Source organism: Pinus tabuliformis, chromosome 6, assembly GCF_031772625.1.
Source record: "Pinus tabuliformis cultivar Carrire ecotype Pingquan chromosome 6, CPIR1, whole genome shotgun sequence".
NCBI classification, from domain to species: Eukaryota; Viridiplantae; Streptophyta; class Pinopsida; order Pinales; family Pinaceae; genus Pinus; species Pinus tabuliformis.
This window is the reverse complement of record NC_142292.1, coordinates 739,583,260-739,603,461: the sequence shown is the minus strand read 5'-3', so window position 1 is coordinate 739,603,461 and position 20,202 is coordinate 739,583,260. Positions and strand designations below refer to the sequence as shown.

General features: G+C 38.6%; 1 protein-coding gene across 3 annotated transcripts in view; it reads left to right on the top strand.

Moving 5' to 3' along the window:
* LOC149260870 (uncharacterized) overlaps positions 1–19,321 on the top strand; it is an 86,548-nt gene extending 67,227 nt beyond the window's left edge. For all 3 annotated transcript variants that reach the window (XM_089421184.1, XM_089421186.1, XM_089421181.1), the window contains one exon: positions 16,682–19,321. In XM_089421184.1, the coding sequence (XP_089277310.1) occupies positions 16,765–19,143 (2,379 nt within the window). In that variant the 5' untranslated portion in view covers positions 16,682–16,764 and the 3' untranslated portion in view covers positions 19,144–19,321. The remainder of the gene's footprint in view (positions 1–16,681) is intronic.
* Positions 19,322–20,202: the final 881 nt, after the last annotated feature.

The following is a 20,202-nucleotide window of genomic DNA, read 5'->3' as shown; positions in this document are numbered from 1 at the left end:
TCTCAAGCAAGCAAACCACAAAATTGAGTCTCTCTTGTGAATAGGCCCTTAGGAATCACCCTTTATCCCTTCATTGACTTATTCATCTAGTGATTCCCTTCACACTAGGTCTCCTCCCATTGGTGAAACTCTGTAAAAGGCAGGGAGCTTTCACTAAGGTGATATTGGGCTATCGCTCCATTGTTGCCCTTGACCTAGTAGTTGTCCCTTTAGGATCCCCTCCTAGAACCCCTGCTAGTTTGAGCGGTAACAAAACCCATACTCCAAAATAAAATATAATTTCTTTTTCTTTCTTTATAAAGAATATACAATGTTATGATTACAATTAGGTCATTATGAAGACCGAACCTAGTTACAATTTTTAACACTCCCTCTTAACCAGAAAGGTATTCATAATCCCATTACATAGTACAAGGAATATCAATCTTGAAGCATTCTCAAAAGAGGAGTTAGATTGATAAGCCATCTTTGTCAAGCATCTTTATCATAACCAAAACTGTCCTTGAAGGCCTTAACTAGACAAGCTCATCTTTATTCGAGAGCATTATGCTGGGAGGCTTTACGTGAGCCGCTACACAACCTCTAAAGCACATACCCCATTTGGATGTTCACCAGGTATGTCCTTTTAGGACTATTCTTATCTTGGATTTCCAATCCTGAATCCTCAAAGAATATCTGTCCTCTTTGACTACTCTTATCTTGGACGTCCTATCTCATCTTCAAAGAGTATCGATTAAGAACTTCTTTTTCTTGGATTCTCTAATCCATAAGAAGTTCCAATCTTAGATGCTTATCCAATCCTCTGGACTCCGTTCTTTCTTTATGGCCTTCACTAAGACTTACAATTGTTAGTCCTAGTTTAGTGCCTAACCAATGTTGCACGAAGTGGGGACGAAACGGGGATGTTTTTTGGAAGCAGGGATGCGGAAGCATCATTTTCCAAAAATCTAGGAAGCGAAGCGTCTGCTATATATATATATATTTATATTTTTTTTGCATTTATATTCAAAACAAACATCCCAAATACTAAATTAGTTGTAGAAGACATGAACACATGCATATTTTTGCATAAATCAAGATAGATATGGCATCCAAGATTCCATTGTAGTTACTAGTATGTAGTATGTACACCAATGATTAATTATTCGAGCATCAACCATCTATTTTCTAGCAATTACAAACATACATCAAACTTTTAAGCATATTATAAAACATAAAACATTTAAGCATATTATAAAACATAAAACATAGAGTATATCATGATTTATCTAGCAAGTGAGCAACTGTGAACATTTGTCATGTCCAAAATTCAAATAATAATGTTTACAAAATAGGTCACTTGGTCACCGCCAAGCCAAAAAAAGTCTAATGATTAATCTATGACAAAAGTAGTAAATTGTGAATATATCTACTAATCAATCCTCCTTCCACCACGAAGAGAATGTGGTGGCGGGCCTCCACGTGGTGACAATGAAGAAGATGGTGCCTGTGGAAGTTGTGGCACTGAAACTGATGAAGACGAACCCCCTGCTGTTGGTGTTGAACCATGGAACCTAGGAACCAAGGGCCCAGATGGGGGTGGCATCTCAACACGATCATCATCATCTTGGAATTGCTCAAAAAATTCATACAAAAAAAAAACATGGAGGAAGCTCACGATCCGTACCGCTTCGTACTCCGAAGCTTGATGCTTCGTACGGTCGGAGCGCCATCCGAAACGCGTTTCGGGCACACGCTTCCTGAAATTTCCAGGAAGCGTGTTTATTAGTCCGAAACGCATTTTGGTTTTTCCGAAACACGATTCGGACGACGGTTCCCCCACGCATCCGTACGGATCGCGGATCGGGGTTTTGATCCGGGAGGGGGGACGTTTCTTGCAACACTGTGCCTAACCCATAAAGACAAGAACTATCCAGTATCACTCCCTCTCAATTAGGGAAGAGATATCTACCAAACCAGGCTTGTTTCTTAAATACTCAAGCTTCTTGTTTGGTAATGCTTTAGTCAGTATATCTGCTACCTGTTCATCAATAGGCATATAATGCAACTCTACGACCCGATATCCTACCAAGATTCTAATGTAGTGGTACTTGTTGTTTATATGCTTTGCCCTAACATGAAACATTGGGTCTGCTATCAATTTTATACAACTTTCATTGTCACAGTGTATATGTGTAGGGCTAATCGGTCCTTCAAACAAATCTGATAATAAATTCTTGAGCCAAACAACTTCCTGACAGACTTCACTTGCAGCAACATACTTTGCTTCAACACTACTCAAAGCAACTGTATCCTGCTTTTTGCTCATCCATGAGACCATGGAAGACCCTAGGCTGAAACGTCCACCTGTTGTGCTTTTTCCATCTGTCTCACTACCACCCCAATCTAAATTTGTATATCCCGTAAATTGGATTTCATTACTAGTATACCAGAGCCAGTGTTGTATGGTTCCACACAAATAGTTTAGGATATGCTTAGTTGCAATCCAATGATCATGTTTTGGCTCCATCTAAAACTGACTAAGGACATTTACTGCAAAATAAATGTCCGGTCTTGTTTTTACTAGATATATCAAGGACCCAAACAACAATTTGTAGCAAGTAGAATCCATCAAACTAGACTCTGAACTCCTCAACTTCTTTAAATTGGTAATCATAGGAGTCATCATCGACTTGCTATCCATCATGCCAAACTTCTGAAGAATCTTGATCACATATTTACGTTGACCAAAATATATCTCACTTGTCTTCTGCCAAACTTCTAGTCCAAAATAATAATGCATAATCCCAAGATCCTTCATATCAAACTCGGCTGCTAGCTACTTCTTGCATTCCTGGATTCGAGGCCCTACTCCTGTAACAAGTAGATCATCCACATACATGAGTATGATAACTAGTTTCCCTGGACCACCTTGATGTATAGGTTAGGATCTACAAAACTCTTGGTAAAACCAAGTCCCAATAGGTATGCATCCATTCTTGCGTACCAAGCTCTAGTTGCTTGCTTTAAGCCATATAGAGCTTTCTTCAGCTTGCAAACATGAGTCTCCCTCTGATTTATTTCAAATCCTTGAGGCTATGTTGCATGAAACTTCTAGGAACCCGATGTTTCGGTCCGTACCCGTACTCCAAACTCCAAAACTCAGCCGAAACTAGACTAAAACTCAACCATCATGTAATCATGTATGAGAGTTAATATAGACTTGGTTTTCCTCCTAAATTGTCATCTATGGGTCTTATTCCCTTTTTTCTTGCAAGATAATGTGTTATTCACATATTTATAACCCTTTTTTATACATATCTGGACATATATGACGTTTCAACTGACGTTTCGGCCGACGTTTCCATTTTTGGGAGGTGACGTTTCTAAACGTACCCGTTTTGGAAACTCTGAAAAGTTTCAGCGTTTCATGCAACTTAGCCTTGAGGCTACTCAATGTAAACCTCCTCATCAATAGTCCCATTCAAGAAAGTTGTCTTGACATCCATTTGATGGATGTTCCATCCCATAGTAGCAACTAACAAAACAAGTTATCTTATTGTTATATATGTAGCTGTAGGAGCAAAGGTTTCCTCGTAATCAATCCCTTCTTTCCGTGAGAAGCCTCTTGCTACAAACCTTGCTTTATATTTATCAATGCTCCCATTTGCAGTTTGCTTTATCTTGTAAATCCATTTTGAATTGACTATAGATTTGTCACTTGGCCTAGGGACAATCTCCCAAACATCATTTTCATTATGGACTAGTATTCTTCCTGCATTGCATTCCTCCACTCTTGATGTTTAGTTGCATCTTCATAGGAGGAAGGTTCTACTTCAATAAGCTTTGTCATATATGCAACATACCCAGAATACCTCTTTGGTCTTTTACTTTCCCTGAAGGTCCCTGATGCTGTATGTCCTTCTGCTTCTTATAGAGTAGTTCTCAACCAAGCAAGCCTCTTTTGATTTTTTGGAATAATCACTTGTTGTATAGGCTCACTAGGACCTTCAACATCTTCTTGAGTAGATGCCAGATCTTGACCATCATGTCCCTTGTGATATCCTCAAAGATAGGTATCTCTTCTTCATCAGAGTCAACTGGAACATCCTTCAATTTCTTGTAAGCTATACTTTCATCAAAGACAACATCCCTGCTTACTTCAATTCGATGGTTCAAATTAATATAGATTCTGTATGCTTTAGATGAAGCACTATACCTAACAAATATGCCCTTTACATTGGTAGGATCTAACTTATTTCTCTTGTCCTTGGGTATATGAATATACACAAGACATCCAAGTATTCGAAGGTGATCCACACTTGGCTTCTTTCCTGTAAATGCTTTTTTCGGAGTCATGTTGTTGAGAATCTTGTGAGAACTTCGGTTTTGTAAGTAAACAACTGTCACACATGCCTCTCCCCATAGGAATTGAGGGAGATCTTAATCATGCAGCATGGCCCTGACACATTCTTCAATAGTTATGTTCTTCCTTTCGGCCACTCCATTCTATTCAGGATTATAAGGAATGATAAGCTCTTTCTTGATCCCTACTTCCTTACAGAAAGTTGTTAGTTCTTTAGAGGTGTATTCTCCACCATTGTCAGACCTAAAAGTCTTGATCTTTTTCTTGGTTAGATTATGCACTTCATTCTTGAATTCCTGAAATTTCTCGAATACCTCATCTTTGTTCTTGAGGAGGTATAACCAAGTTTTCCTTGAGAAATCATCAATGAAGATCACATACTATTGATGTCCACCAAGTGGCAAGAGACTTAACTGCCATAGGTCCACATACATTTGAGTGTATGAGATCTAAAACTTCCTTAGATCTGGTATCACTTCTTGCAAATGGCTTCTTCACGTTCTTGCCTAGAGCACATCCCTTACAGGTCCCTTCATGTTCTTCCTTCAATTCGGGGATGCCATTGACCATTTGACTTAGAGATGGAAAAATATTATAATGAAGGTGTCCATACCTTCTATGCCATAGTTCAGAAGGATTCACTTCCAAGTGGACTAGGGCTTGAGATAGAGGTGTAAAAAGTATATATAATGTCCCCTCACGAATCCCAATCACCCTAGCATCATCAATACTAGAGCCCTTACCCCAAACCAGCCATCAACAAAAGCAACTCTATCACCCTTATCCTCTAGACAAGAAATGGAAAGTAAGTTTTCTTCAAAATTGAAACATATAGAATATTGTTGAGGTGAATGCTTCCACCAGACTCGAGCTCCAATGAAGTAGATCCAATGCCTTTTACTGGATAGCTCTTGTTGTCTTCAAGTTTGATTGAGTGAGAGGAGTTTCCTTAGATGGGGTTTGAAGTTGACTGCATTCTCTTGTCATATGTCTGGAGGCACCATTGTCAATAACCCACACATTCTCGTCTTTGAAAGTGCTAGATAAAGTGGAGAACAAACTTCCTTCTATTCATCTTTTTGCTAGCTGGGAGATTATCTTCAATATGCAATCTTTGATGGATGTAGCGAGATTCCCAAGACGCTTAAAATCCTTCTCTATAACCTTTGTCATAGTGCCAACTAGAATGTGATCTTCAGTCTCCCTTTTGAACCTTAGCTCCAAAACCATGTCGAAAAATCAGTATACTTAGAGATTATATAGATTTTCCTTTACTTGATAATTACTTGAGATGTTAGTTGGCCTTTTATTATATCTTTAATTCTTGTTCATCAAGCAATTACCAAAACAATGAAGATCACAACAAGACAAAGTACACAAGATATAGGCTCCAAGCGAGGGAAAAACCCCTCCAAGAGGAAAACCCAAAAAGAAATGCTTCTCTTCTTATATAATCTTCTTACAATGAGACTTCTAAGACCTAAAGCCGAAAGCCAACAACCCTTCCAAGCGCCAAGTCAACCCTCAACTAGATCTTCTTCAAGGCAGCTTCTAGAACTTCAACCTACTGCAACTTCATCTGGAATTTCGGCCATGCAACTGCTCCTTAGAATTTCGGCCATGCAACTGCTCCTCAGAATTTCGGCCCTGCAATTTTGGCCTCCTGCAGCTTCACAAACCCTAGCAACTTCACACATGTGGACAAGAAAAGATAATCTTCCAAAGATTTCGACTTCTGCTCCTCTTCTTCACCCTCCCAACTACTCTTTCTCTTCTTCGCTATTGTAGATCGAACTTGAGATGAGATGTTCTCCAAGTGAGTCAAATTCTTTCTTTATATAGCCTTTCTTGAGGGTCGAGTTACCCTCCTTTAGGTTGAGTTGATCTGCTCTTGGGTCGACTTCGTCTTGGGATACAAAATGTTTTTTTCTTGATAAAATAAATATCTTTCTTTATTTCAATTAGTCCAATGGGACTATGACACATGACCAATATTATTCATTATCCTAGAAAGACATAGAAAACTTAAGAGCACGAAGAACATGCTTTTGACTCAAACATGAGTATGAAACCCATACTCCAAAACAAAATATAATTTCTTTTTCTTTCTTTATAAAGAATATACAATGTCATGATTACAATTAGGTGATTATGAAGACCGAACCTAGTTACAATTTTCAACATATAGGAGGGGAACCACTTGGGAAACTTGCCACCTTTCACCATTCCCTTGATTTCATGTCCATCATTTGGGTTTGTTGTCATTGGTATATTGGGACTGGCATCCTTGTGTTCGTGTCCTTGAGTTAGGGCTAAAAAACTTTGCCTGGGGGTTGATGTAGTTAAAGGTAAAAGCAAAAAATGGCCACAATGAAAGAAAAAGAAAAGTTAAAATGCAGAAGATGGGCAGGACATTAATTAGCAAGTGGGCAAAAGCCTAGTATGAGCTTTACCCCCTTCATTAGCCATCACTCGATTCCCGAGCACTTGATGCTTCATCACATAATTAGGAACCTTTGCATGTCCCAACGCTGATGAGCGAGAAGCTGACTCATCTTAAGGGTATATCAATGCTATATCATTAAACGCAAGCTTGGACACTTGAGCTATTCTCTCTATCAAAATATATAGAAAAAGGTAAAAGACACACCAAAGGGGTGGTAAAAGTAGGCCGAGGAAAGGGGTAACTCATGCTTCCATGATTGCTCCCTCCACACATGTATACACTCAGGATGATGGACCTCCATTAGTTGGTCCCATGATCATGGCAACTTGCCATGAAGCATTTCCCCTCCGTTGCCACATTATGACAAACACTTGTGAATTGAAGGTTTGACCTTAGACATGTCACCTTCTCTTAGGTGCTGGAAGCATCTAATAGGGTTGACCATCTAGCCATCCCTAACAAGGTAGGGAACACTTTTATGGGACTTGGTCTAGTTAGATATTTGAAGTCTTATTATGCCCTTAATAATTAAGTATTGTCCACTATGATGCATCTATGGTCATTATCTCTAATGATTGGTGACTTTCACTTGAGTTTGAGATGGTTTTTCTAGGTGGTCCTTCATATAGTAGTAGAGGCCTTGAGGGCTCACTTTCCATGCCTACACAACGCATGATGGCCAAGTCGTACCATGATTTCAAAGAGTAGTAATGACTTTTTAGATGTAGCATTGCTGCTCCAAAGTAGAGCGTTGGGCTCTTTGATGATACCAGTTGTTGATTAACACCTTAGAGCACCCCTAGATGCTGAAACGTTGAGCTCTTTTTGCTTGGTGTTGGATATTCCTGGTGTTGTATCTAACAGACCCAACATGCCTCCAGGTTGACCTTGACACTTTTTGATGGGCATGACTTGATCCTGACTTCGAATGATGGTCATCCCTAGGATGACAAGGGAGGGCTTGTGCTACCATTTGGAGCCCCAGTGCTTGAGAGAGATTGTGCCACATCATACTTCTAGAATCCTTGAAGATGATGCAGGGCATCTCGAGCAGAGTTTTGACACATGGAGGCATTTTGAGGCATGTCTTGAGGGATTCCCCTCAAGAATAAGGTTAGTTATGGTGATTGGACATCCACCTTGCCCATTCCATTCTCTTTTAGATTTTTAATTGCCCAAAAATGGCATGCCATTATGCTAGAGGAGAATTTCAACCCATGCATGTGGGCTTTTGTCAATGTTCCACCAAGTTTCCAGGACGTGGGGGCGAGGGAGCGGGGATACGCAGGAGCGGCCTATGCAAAAGCTCACCACCAATTTTTAGGAAACGTGGGGGGATGTCGGGTACTTAAAAACTTATAAATATAAAAATATGTGATATGTCATTGAAATTTTAATATTTATAATGTAACTGCCTTTATCATTATATAATATGTAATGCTTACATCATGAAGGGTAAATGATAAATCGATGAATCATATAATTGAACTTTGAAACAAATTTAAAACAAAAAGCATGATATCATATAATCATACATCATACATGTAAGTTTGTAACTGTACAATGTAACTACTAACAATGTACAATGAAATAAATGTTTAAAGTTTTAAAGTTTAAACCATATTGAAGTTCCAACTATGAACATTGAATATTGAAATAAAAGTCAAGTTTGATACATCAAGAGTCAATTTTTTATAGAGTGAAGACTCAAGTCTAATATGTCATATATCAAGATTCAAAATAAATTGAAGTTTAAAACAAAAAAGCAAATAAGTTAATAACATAAGAACATATCAAATGATAAATCATAAATGAGCATAATTGCTCAAAGTAATGAGTCGCTAGTCTCTGCATCCAACTGAAAAGAGCGATATCATGAAAAGATGAAACAATATGAAATGAACATTGGAAATAAAGTTTAAACCCTTCTCGGTTCATAAAAATTAGGATTTTTTTGTTTCATTAAAAAAATTGCGATTTTTGTCTAGGGAAACGACCCCTCATGACCCCACACGATCCCACACGACCCCTTTCACCTAGGAAACGACCCCATTTGGAGGATTCTACCTGAAAATCGAGGAAATGCCCCCTTACAAGTTTTCACACGTACCCTGCTTTTTGGGAGCGTGGGGAAACAACCCCTAGTCCTCCCCAAGCCCCCTAACACGAGGGAGCTAGGAAATTCAACCCCCAAGTGGGTGGACGCGACCCCGTGGAACACAGGCCTTTGTGGTATACTTTTGTTATGTTGAGCTATGGGGCTAGCTTGTAACCGATTTTCTTGATGTATACTCAAAATTGAACTTGCCATAGGGCTTTAGGCTAATTTTAATGAGTGATAGACCTCATATATATTGAGGATCACTAACTTCTCAATTTTCGTTATCAAACTTGGAATTTAGCCTCTTCTTGAGAGCTTGACTGAGCCTTCATGGAACTCGCCACTTGTGGAGATCTAATTTTTATGGTGTTTTTGCTATTGGAGATTGGCTTTTGTCTTGGAGGTGTCTTGTTGGGATTCAAGGAATGTCTTTTCATGGAAGAATTGTAAGCTTATTGCAGATTTTTCATTGTTTTAAATGTAATTAATTATATTAGGTTTTTTCTATGCTCCATGTCTAAATGCAAATTATATATGGAAAATCTTGGTTATTTTTTGCATGTTGGATACATCTTCCTTGAAATACATAGAAAAATCCTAGTGTGCATTTCCTATTTAATTTCTCCCCTCACAAAAAAGATAGTTAGGGTTTATCTCAGTGAAAACAAGAGGTTTTCGCCCTTACTCCAAGCATTTTTCCATTATCTCCTATTGTAGCCCTAAAGACACCATCACCCAAGTAGAATCAGGGATTGACAACCTCGGTGTTGATAAAATAACTATAAAACCTTAATATTTTCCCTTTTTCTTATCATCTATGCCCCTTAAGGCTAGTTGCTAAGGCATTTAGGCAAGGTCGGATTCATCTAGGGCTTTTGTGGATGTACGTTGGAGGTAATGAAACTTGAATTTTATCTTGGTTATCCTTCTAACTCAAAATGTGGCCATTTGCATTGTTAAACTTACCCTAGTAGTGCTGATGTCATCCTCTAAAGTATTTTTATGCCCAAGAAACCCTAACCCTAGCTAAGGCTTCAACTTGAGGTTTAATTTGAGGGTTTGGTTTATTCTTTTTTTGATCATATTGTCAAGGTAATTTAGTTGCTTAAATTAGGAGTTCATAAACTTAGAAGCGCAATACATTTTGTAAAGAGCCAGGCTAGATTGGCTGTCACATCTAAGATTAAGTACTAAAGTTAGCTAATAAAGGTCAAAATCTAGGATTTTAGCAAAAGTTAAAGGCTAAGCTAAGAAAGCATGAAACAAAACTTAATCTAATCACACTGCTTGGAAAATAAAACACACATACTTGAAATATGAACACTTAGGATTGAGCATGCACTAAGGCCCTTCACACGGGTCATGGTCTTCTATGTAATCATGTTCAATGGATTTGCAAGTTTTCACACTAAAATCAAATACTTGTAATGACAGGTATCAGAAACAATGATTAAGAGGTTGAGTTTGATGGATTGGTAATGCACTAGGGCCTTTTCTGCCGGTGAGAGCACACAGAGACTTCAATAGTCTTTTATCCAATTTAATAAACTTCGATGTAACACTACTTAAAAAGTCAAGAATGCACGTGGCCTTTTCCACGAAGAAAGAGAAAGTGGATGTACACTCATGTAGTCTTTTACTCAACTCATTAGTTGGTGTATACCTAAATCATTGATTTAATCTAGGAAAGAATGAAAGCAAGAAAACAAGGAACTATGATGCTTGTTGCTGCAACACTAAGTGAGAAGTTGTGAACGAGCTAGGGCCTTTTCCACCAGGAAATGTAGTGGATGACACTCCTTGTCCTCTATGTTAACTTATCAATTAGCTTGTTTTCATAGGAAACATTTATTTTGTGATAATTATGGCTCATAAACAATATTCTAATCAATGAAACATAGACAACAATATATGATAAAATATGGATATCAATTTCATATGCAAACTATAAGCACAATAACATAAAATACAAGTATGAACAAAATAATTGAGAAGACATAAAAATTGAAAGTTATAAAGTATGAACATGAAATAAAGTCATATAAGCAAGATATACTAGCATATAAATGATGAACATCAAATGAAATGGAGTGTACAAGCTTAGGTTGTGGGGGCCCTCTATGCCTTAGTGAGCACACCAGTGACTACCAACAATTAGGAATCGAAAGAGTTGCATATATTATATGAACTAAAGCTGAAGCAAAGCTTCAAAGCTCAAGTCTGAGCTCACTAAATATTTCTCCAAGGTTTTGAAATCACAAACTTACATAGCAAGCACCATTTGCTTGATTTTATAGGTAACAATGAAACTAAAAACATACAATTCCTCCTTACTGATTATTATGTGCTATCCTGGGACTATAAATAGATCGAATCAACCTTATGCTGGGCTCATATTTGTTAGACTGTGAGTCCCTAGACAATCATAAAGTTCGAGACCATGAGTTGTAATCCTTTTCTTCATGAGGTGTCATCATGATCCACTGATGATTTGTCAATGAGATCTAGAAGGTCATATTGATGTATTATAAATTCACATGTTGAGATCAATACAATGGAACACAAAGGGCTTAAGGCCTTTTTTGCCAATTTGCTTCTTGTGTCTCGATCATGTTAATTCTTAACATGGTATCAGAGCTTTGGCCCAGGTTTAGAAGCTTATGAGAGAATGAATATATTGGAGTTGCGGTGAGGTTTAATAGAGCAATGAGATTTGGCAGTGTGGCAGTTTGTGCATCTTACAGTTAGGAGGAGAAGGTTGCAGTGTGAGAGAGGGCACATGATCTAAGTGTGCAATTCGTTGTTAGAAGAGGCTATCGCTGTGTGAAGAAATACAAATCTGAGGTTTGTTTTCCACTGAGAAGAGTGACTATTAGTCATTTGAGCTATTCTGCCAATGAAAAGCCAAACCCTAGCTGCAATTGCTCCATAGAAGATTTGCCCAAAACAAATATGCAAGCCATTGTTTTTGAGAAATAATTGTGAATCATGATCAAATAAGATCCTATCTAGAGGATCAACTTTCAAGATCTAGCGAGGAAGGACGATTGAGACATGGATTAACACACTTCACCAAATCTATAGAAGCATGGATTTGTGACGCAATTTCAAATCTGTTACATGGATGGCTTGGTAAAGCCATTGAAGGCGGCAACAAAGCCACAATCATCTATGCCTGTGCTTCCTTAACACCTCCTTTCTAGCTGTGGTATACAACTTTGGTCCCAAGGCCCATAGCTGGAACAAGATTATTAACGTTGGCGACGACTAGTAGCAAATCTAGAGCCCCAAAGTCTTGTTCATAGACAACAATGCATAGATTGTCATATACAACAACACCTACTTCAACAAGTCCAACAGAACAAGCCCTAGAATACGACTATCTAAAATTAAAGACACAAGAAGGTGCTCCACATCTTTCTTTGGAAATTTTAGCCCTTTTGATACAGAGGGTATGCTAATTTTGTTGTCAAATTCAATGGCTAGCTAATTTGTTGTGTTTCCCTCGATGGATTAATCGAACAAGCCCATAAAACCTCTACAGCTATCGGGGATAAAGGGTTTGTAGTTGTGGACTTTTATGAAGGCCAGTCCATTGCCATTGACATTCTTTAGCTCGTTAGGAAGGGGAATCTTTTGAATGGATATGGTGAAGGTGGTTGTAAATATGGTCAAGAAGATTGTGATTGGTTCACAGTAAAGAACATTTCCGGTGCAGTTATACATGTGAGAGGAACTGATGGGAAGCACTGGATGCAATGTTTTGTGATGGAGTGAGATCGATGTACTATGTGAAGAAGAATTAAATGAAGCATTTCCCATGTATAGCAACTGGTTACTATTGTTATTACTAAATGATAAGAGAAACTTGACATAGTATCTCCATGTGACTGTGGTAGGGACATGATAGCCAGGGTTGGAAACATAAGAGCCGCAACACAAAATTCCTCCTTTGGTATGCAATAGAACCAAGTTTTCTTTTTATAGGTCCATGGAGGCAACCCACCGACTATGACCAGATGAAGCAAGACTCCAACATTTATGACCATCTGCATTATGGAAATGTGATGAGCGTTTTTGGTTAGTGATTTGTAGAGATTCATTTTCAAATTGAGGTTTGGATTGCTTTAGTTTGTGTAGTAGTACTTGGTTCGATTCACGGTTACAACAACTGTGGATTTCTAAGTTTCCATGGGTTTTGTTCTAATTAGCATAATAAATAGGGTTTTTATTGTAGAATTACACTGGGTGTGAGGTATATGATCTAGTTGGTGCAAAGCTAGAGTGTGAAGCACGTCAAATTGCAGTTTTTAAGTTTCCTCTAACATAATCTGCTTTATACAGAGATCTACAAAGTTAAAAATCAAGAGCTATATCGCCATATATTTGGTTGTCACTCGACATCAATGTGTGGCTGCTTGGTTGTTGGAAGACATTCATGTTGCATACAGTTCCATTTTGGATCTCGTGTGTCATCATCAACTTCAACACAAAGAAGCTATACTTTGGGATCAGGGAGAAAAGGTAAAAAGAAAAGGAGTCCATTTTTGATTTTTTTGCAAAACATGTGTGTGTGTCACATGCATTGAAAAGACATTCTCATGAGATGGATGACATTAGTTTTAAAAACAAATGGAAAATCATTATTTTAAAGCTTTTGAAAAAGAAAGAAAAACATGACGGATAAAACTGAGGGGTATTGTCTTTTAATGGGCATTTTTTTATGTCATAAAATTTATGACAATTTGTTTAGTAATATTTATTTTGGGAAGTAAGGTGTAAGAGGCTAAGTCACAAGACACGTCCCCTGGTGGCCTGGGTGCAGGCAATATGGACAAATGGCCGAAACCTGATATAATTTCTTCTAACTTTCGCTGAATTTCTCCTTTTGTTTCAATTGGTGTATCAGTCATCTATTGTTAGATTGACTGCTTCATGAGTTTTCCTTTTGATCACCCCAACCCTTGTTATCGGGCACAAATCATACCATAGGCCTGTTTTCCTCCTTCGGGACTATAATTCCATAGGAATTATAAAAATACACTATCGTTGCTTTAAAATGAGGAAACTGCGTTTTAAACACAAAATACACAGTCGGCGGGCTTTTGTTCCAAAGGAACAGAATAACACTATCGGCGCTTTAAAACCACTATAGTGTTAATTCCAAAGAATTACACTATCGGCACAAGATAACACTATCGGCGGTACTATCGGCCTTTCAATATTCTTTCCCCCGATGCGATAACACGTAGTGTTATTGGAAATCACAATCAGCGATTCCAGTATCCCAAACGCTAGGCTCCTCCAGCTCCGATCTTGCGATGCGATAAGCCTTGCAGACCCGATAACTTATCCACCCTGCTCTATAGCATTTCGGGTCCGAGCTATCGGAGTTTTGGACTTCGGCGGTTCCAAAGGTCCTTCCCACTCCACTTGTGATTCTGCAATGCGATAATGGTTCGGACTCAATACGGGTATGAGCCAAATTTAATAAGATTTTAGGTCCAGAACTTCATTCAGACTAAGTATTTTCACGGGTTTCCTGTGTAAACAGAGTTTCCACTTGCGGAACTCAACAATGCTTATAAGGAAAACAAGCGTGCCGATATAAGGGAAAAACCATACCAACAAGCTTAAATCAAGTATTAATAGGGAAAACAATGTCGAATCACCATTAACAAGGTTCAGAAGAAAAGAATCGCAACCAAATACACATGCAAATACCAGTTAACAGAGAACCGTCAGTTCAAATGCACAGAGAGAGTTCTTCGAAGATCACAATGCCTCCGGGATTGACTAACTCAGAGAAGTCCCGTTATTTCCTTTTTAAAATAATAGATAAAGCCCTCTCGGTCCTTATCCCTTTACAAAAGCATGCCAATTACATAGAGCGATTAAAGCAATTATCCATAAAGCTTACTACAACTTATCCATAAAGCGATTATTACAACATGATCTTATTCTTAAATTCTATCCTTATCCTAAACTAGAAAAGCATGGAAATTGATGGCTAAAGGACCCCACTCCTTTGCCTGTAGATTTTTTTTTTGATTTTTTGAATAAGTTTGAAGATTTTTTCCTCCAAGTCGCATGCTCTTGCATCATCCCCCAGGGTCACGTGTTGTGTATTTCACGTGCTGGACATGAAATACGACCTAAAACATGTCCAATATGGTTTTGATCGTGTCCTCCAATCGAGACACGTGTTTGATGCGGCAAAAACATGCGCTAGCATTTTTTCCTTTTAGGACACGTGTCCCACAAAAATCACTCATAAAGCCCATGCAAGCTTCATTTTTTCGGTAATTTTTCTCCGTCAAAGCTCGCTGAAGTTGCTGGTCAATGTTTGCGTGGGGCCAGGTAATAGGTATGCATTTTCCAAATTCTTGTTTGTTTTGAGCCTAACTCTAACCTTGTCCAAATTCCTGTTTGTTCTGAGCCTTAGCATCAAAGATACTCGACCTTGCATCGCCGACGAAATCATTCAAAACGATCATTCGAAACAACATCTTCATCAGTGTAGCCAAGGATGCCTTTTAGTGACCCTTCAGACGCAACCTTTATTGTTGCTTTTACATCATCGTAAGATGTTGGTTTCACAAGGCAACATGTCAGATCCACGACTGAGACATTGGGTGTTGCGACACGGAAATCCATTCCAGTTAGCTTTCCATTCAACTCTGGAAGGACCTTCCCAACTGCCTTTGCAGCACCAGTTGAGCTTGGATCCTTGGAATGATATGTTGTCCAGCACCACGACCTCCACACCAATCCTTCATAGTTGGACCATCTACTGTCTTCTGTGTAGCTGTAAATGGCCTTCTTTCCAGGAATACACCAACCTCAGCAGTCCATCAAATCCTCTTCCAAGATGCACATGCACTTATGCCAGTTAAATAAAGCGAATTTAACTTATAATGGATCATCATCTCCTTCCCTCTATCTCCTCATCTTCCTGACATCTGTACACAATTATTTAAGCATGCAAAATGCATTGTATGCCCTTGGGATGTGTTAATTCCCTGACTTCTGATTATAATGGGGGTTCCATTCATGGCATTGCTGATTGTCAGATAGATACATGTGTTGTAAAGCTTCATGTTGTTCACATCATTGTTGTATAAACTTATTTCTTTAAAAATATTTTGAAGTTGCTACTCTGCCCAAATATTTGTGCAAATCATGTATGCTCTTGTGTGAATTCATTTTCGTTTGTATCTAATAAGCTTCTTTAGTTAACTTGTCCTAATCAATTGACTGTGTGCAAGATAAATACATCATAGTTGTTGCTGTAAATGCACTGTTTCCAGTAGGTGCATAAGATTGATCATTGGATAGATTACCCAGCTTAAATCAAGAAACATTGCAATTTACAAATCATTTCCCACAGTAAAAACCTGAAGACATGAAGTTTTCCAAGTCACTAAATACAATCAAAGGAAGACATCCCCAAGTTTCCTTGCAGTCCTGATTTGGGGCTTCTATAAAAAAAGGAAGTCGGTGGATTAAAAAGCAGCCTAAAACAAAATTAAATTAATAAAAGCAAATAATGCCAGTTCATATTTCAGTCATGCCAAGCATAATTGGTATTCAGCATTTCTGAAATTCAGATTAATACCTGTTTCAGAAGCTTGTTGAATTGTGGTTTGTAAATATCAGCTGCCCCCAAATAGAAGCTTCCTCAAACAAAATTAGATTGTCTTGTACTGTTATAAAAGGCATGTGTTTTAACTTTTCACCATATTGTTGTTCAAGAAATTTCATAATTGTTTAATCATTTTTTTTGTAGGTGAAGGATTTGGCGACTGTTGCAACTTGCACTTGCAAGTCATTTTTATTACACCTGTGGACTTTATAACAGCAAGAAGATTAATGGCTCAATCATCCAAGGCAGCTGGCAGAGGTCAAAGGAAAGACAAGGTTGGTGCTGTTCGTGGTCCCCCCTGTCCAAGTTTTTCAACATCTGTTGGTCATAGTGCCCAAAGTGCTTCAAGTGAAGCTTTAGGTGCTTCTCAGCCCACATATGGTGCTGTTGTAGCAAGACAACAAGCACAACTAAAAAAATACCCTCTATGGAAGTATGTAACCAAGAAACAAGGGCCAAAGGTTGGTGCGGGAGGGAATGTGCTTTGGTCTTGTAATTTCTGCAAGGGTGAATTTAAGAGCACTTACTCTCGAGTTAAGGGCCATTTGTTGGGCCTTCCTTGTGGAATTGGAGCATGCATAAATATCAGTGCTAAAGAAAGAACGGATTTGGAAAGGGAGGATGCAACTGGCTTGGGGAATGTGGTGGCAGCAAGCAAGAAAATTAGAAAAACTGAAGATCCTCTTCCATTCTTGAGGAATACTAGTAGTAGTAGATTTGGGAGTGGGGCTGAAATTCAGCCAACAAAAAAGAGGGCAGCCCAAACTTGTGGTCCAATGGACAAGATTTTTCAGCGTGAGAAGCGAGATGAGGTTGATCTTACAATTGCATTATTTTTCTATCTCAACTTCATTTCTTTTAATGTTGCACGGTCTCCTTTGTTTATTGAGATGTGTCGAGCTCTAGTTGATATGGCTCCAATTAGGTATGTGCCTCCAAGTTCAGAGAAGCTTAGAACCACATTGTTGGTTAAGGCAAGGAAGGAGGTGGATAAAATTCTACAACCTATTAAATCATCATGGATCTCATCTGGTGTCAGTATTGTTTCTGATGGATGGACAGATACAACACACCATCCTCTCATCAATTTCATGGTATATTCCCAAAATGGACCAGTCTTCTTGAAAGCAGTTGATGCTCTTGGACAATACAAGGATGCACAATATATGGGTGAGTTGTTTATTAAAGTTATTGAAGATGTAGGTGTTGAATGTTGTGTGCAAATCATCACAAATAATGCACCTTTTTGCAAAGCTGTTGGCTTGATTGTGGAAACTAAATATCCACAAGTATTTTGGACACCATGCATTGTTCATTCCTTGAATTTAGCACTTGAATCTATTGCTTCAGATGTGACATGGATTGGCAATCTTATTGAGGATGCACGCCATATCCGAAATTTTGTACGAAACCATACCAATGCCCTTACGATATATAAAGAGTACACACATCTATTATTGTTGAAGATTGCAAATACTCGGTTTGTTTCCTCATTCATCATGCTTAAGAGGTTGAAGAAGGTGAAGGCTGCTCTTAGGGCCATGGTTATTTCAGATCTTTGGTCTTTTTGGAGAAAGACAGATCAAGCTGCTTCAAAAAAGGTAAAGGACATAGTGTTAAATGATGGTTGGTGGGAGAGGGTGGATCTAACCATAAAGATTGTGAACCCTATCATATCTTTCTTGCGGTTTGCAGACACAGACAAGCCCATCTTAGGAGAGGTTTATGAGGGTTGGGATTCCATGATGAAGTCTGTGAAGACTATTGTTATGGAGAATGAGTGCCCTGGATATGAGACATTAGCAGAGAGCTTATGGTCCACCATACAAGATATTCTTATCTCTAGGTGGGATAAGAATTGCACACCTTTGCATTGCTTAGCTCACTCTTTGAATCCCAAGTACTACAGTCAAGAGTGGCTCCGTGGTGGGGACTCACACAGATACCCTCCTCACATGGATGGAGAGATTTCACAGGGGAGGAAGATAGCATTTAGAAGGATATTTCAAGATAGAGCATCTTTTCTTGAGGTGGAGGAAGGCTTTGTAGAGTTCTCCACTGGCACTAAGAGATTTGGGGGGTATGATGTACTTGGAGATAGGGGGGTCAAAGATGCCTATGCTTGGTGGGCAACTCATGGGGCAACATGCCCTATTCTACAACAATTAGCCTTGAGGGTCCTCTCTCAAGTTACTTCATCTTCTTGTTGTGAGAGGAATTGGAGCACTTATGGGAATCTATATAGTTTGAAAAAGAGCAAGCTTGAGCAAGCCAAGGTGGAGACAATGGTCTATGTGCACACCAACCTTCGTCTTATTTATAGGCAAAGGCAGGAGTGGTTGAAGGGAAAGACAAAGATGTGGGATGTGTTTCCTAATGATATGGGTTTGGACGATAGTGTTGAGTTGGCGTTAGCCAACATGGATCTTAATGACCCAGTGCTAGAGCCAGTGACTTTTGATGATGAGTCTCTTGAGGGGTCATCCTCCACACCAACAAATGCAATAGCAGATCTTGGATTGGGCATAGAGGAGGAGGATGGAGTAGAGTCAGATGGTAGTGGCAGTGATGGTGATTATGACATGGAGGAGGACATGGACTATTGATAGAGTGATAAGTCGTGGACTCGTGGCTAGTGAGTCATGACCAGTACCACTGATGACAGTGACGAGCTATGATATTCCTACTTATTTTGTATCTACTCTTTTGTATTTTCCAGTGGCATTCCCTCAGTATCTATGTAATACATTTTGATTTTGATGACTTAATGGAAAATCTGCATTTTATGGTTTTAATATCTAATTTCTTCTAAATTTCTAGTTAGTAGTTTCTTATGTGCTTGTAGCCTTGTACAATTGTTAATAAGTTATAACATGAAGATTCAAGAATCAACATTGAACTGTGAACAATGAACCATTGAACATGCCATAAGTCCTACAATTTGGTCAAGGCAGAAGTAAAGACAAGCTACTTGAAGAAATGAACAAAACAAAAAGTCTTGAACCAATTATTCCAGAAAAGTATTGTACTCTCCACACCTTAAGGGGGGTAGCACAATGATAAAAGAAACTCTCCTACACCACTAAGGGGGGGAACAAATAAATGAAGTGAAGTTGGTTAGTGGTCATCCAAAAACCACTGCCTTATTCAAGCAGATGGGTTAGTTGTAAGCCAGAAACCACTGCATTATTCAAAGTGGATTGGATAGTGGTAATCCAGAAACCACTACATTAATCAAAGCAAATGGGTAGTGGTAAACCATTAACCACTAGTTTCTATCTTTAGTGGGCAACCGAAAAAACCACCACCTAAAGAATCCAAAGCCCCAGCTTGGATCCTTTCCAAACATAAACACTATTGAAAAACTTCTCACCTTACACCTCACCTTGCACCTGATAGGGGGGAATATCAGATATCGGGCTTCGACTTTCTGAATCTTATTAGTCATTTCAATCAACATTTACTCATAAATTGAGAATTCCAGCGTAGCAATTGGTCTCCTCAATAGAAAATCATTTCAATTATTCAATAGAAATGTTCAGACATAGCTATTGTTCACTTCCAAACATTCAGATATTGGCGGTTTTTCAGGAATATTTTCATCAAATCTCAATTCAACAGTTTCAAATTGAAAATAACAAAGGTTGCTGTACAATTATTCAGAC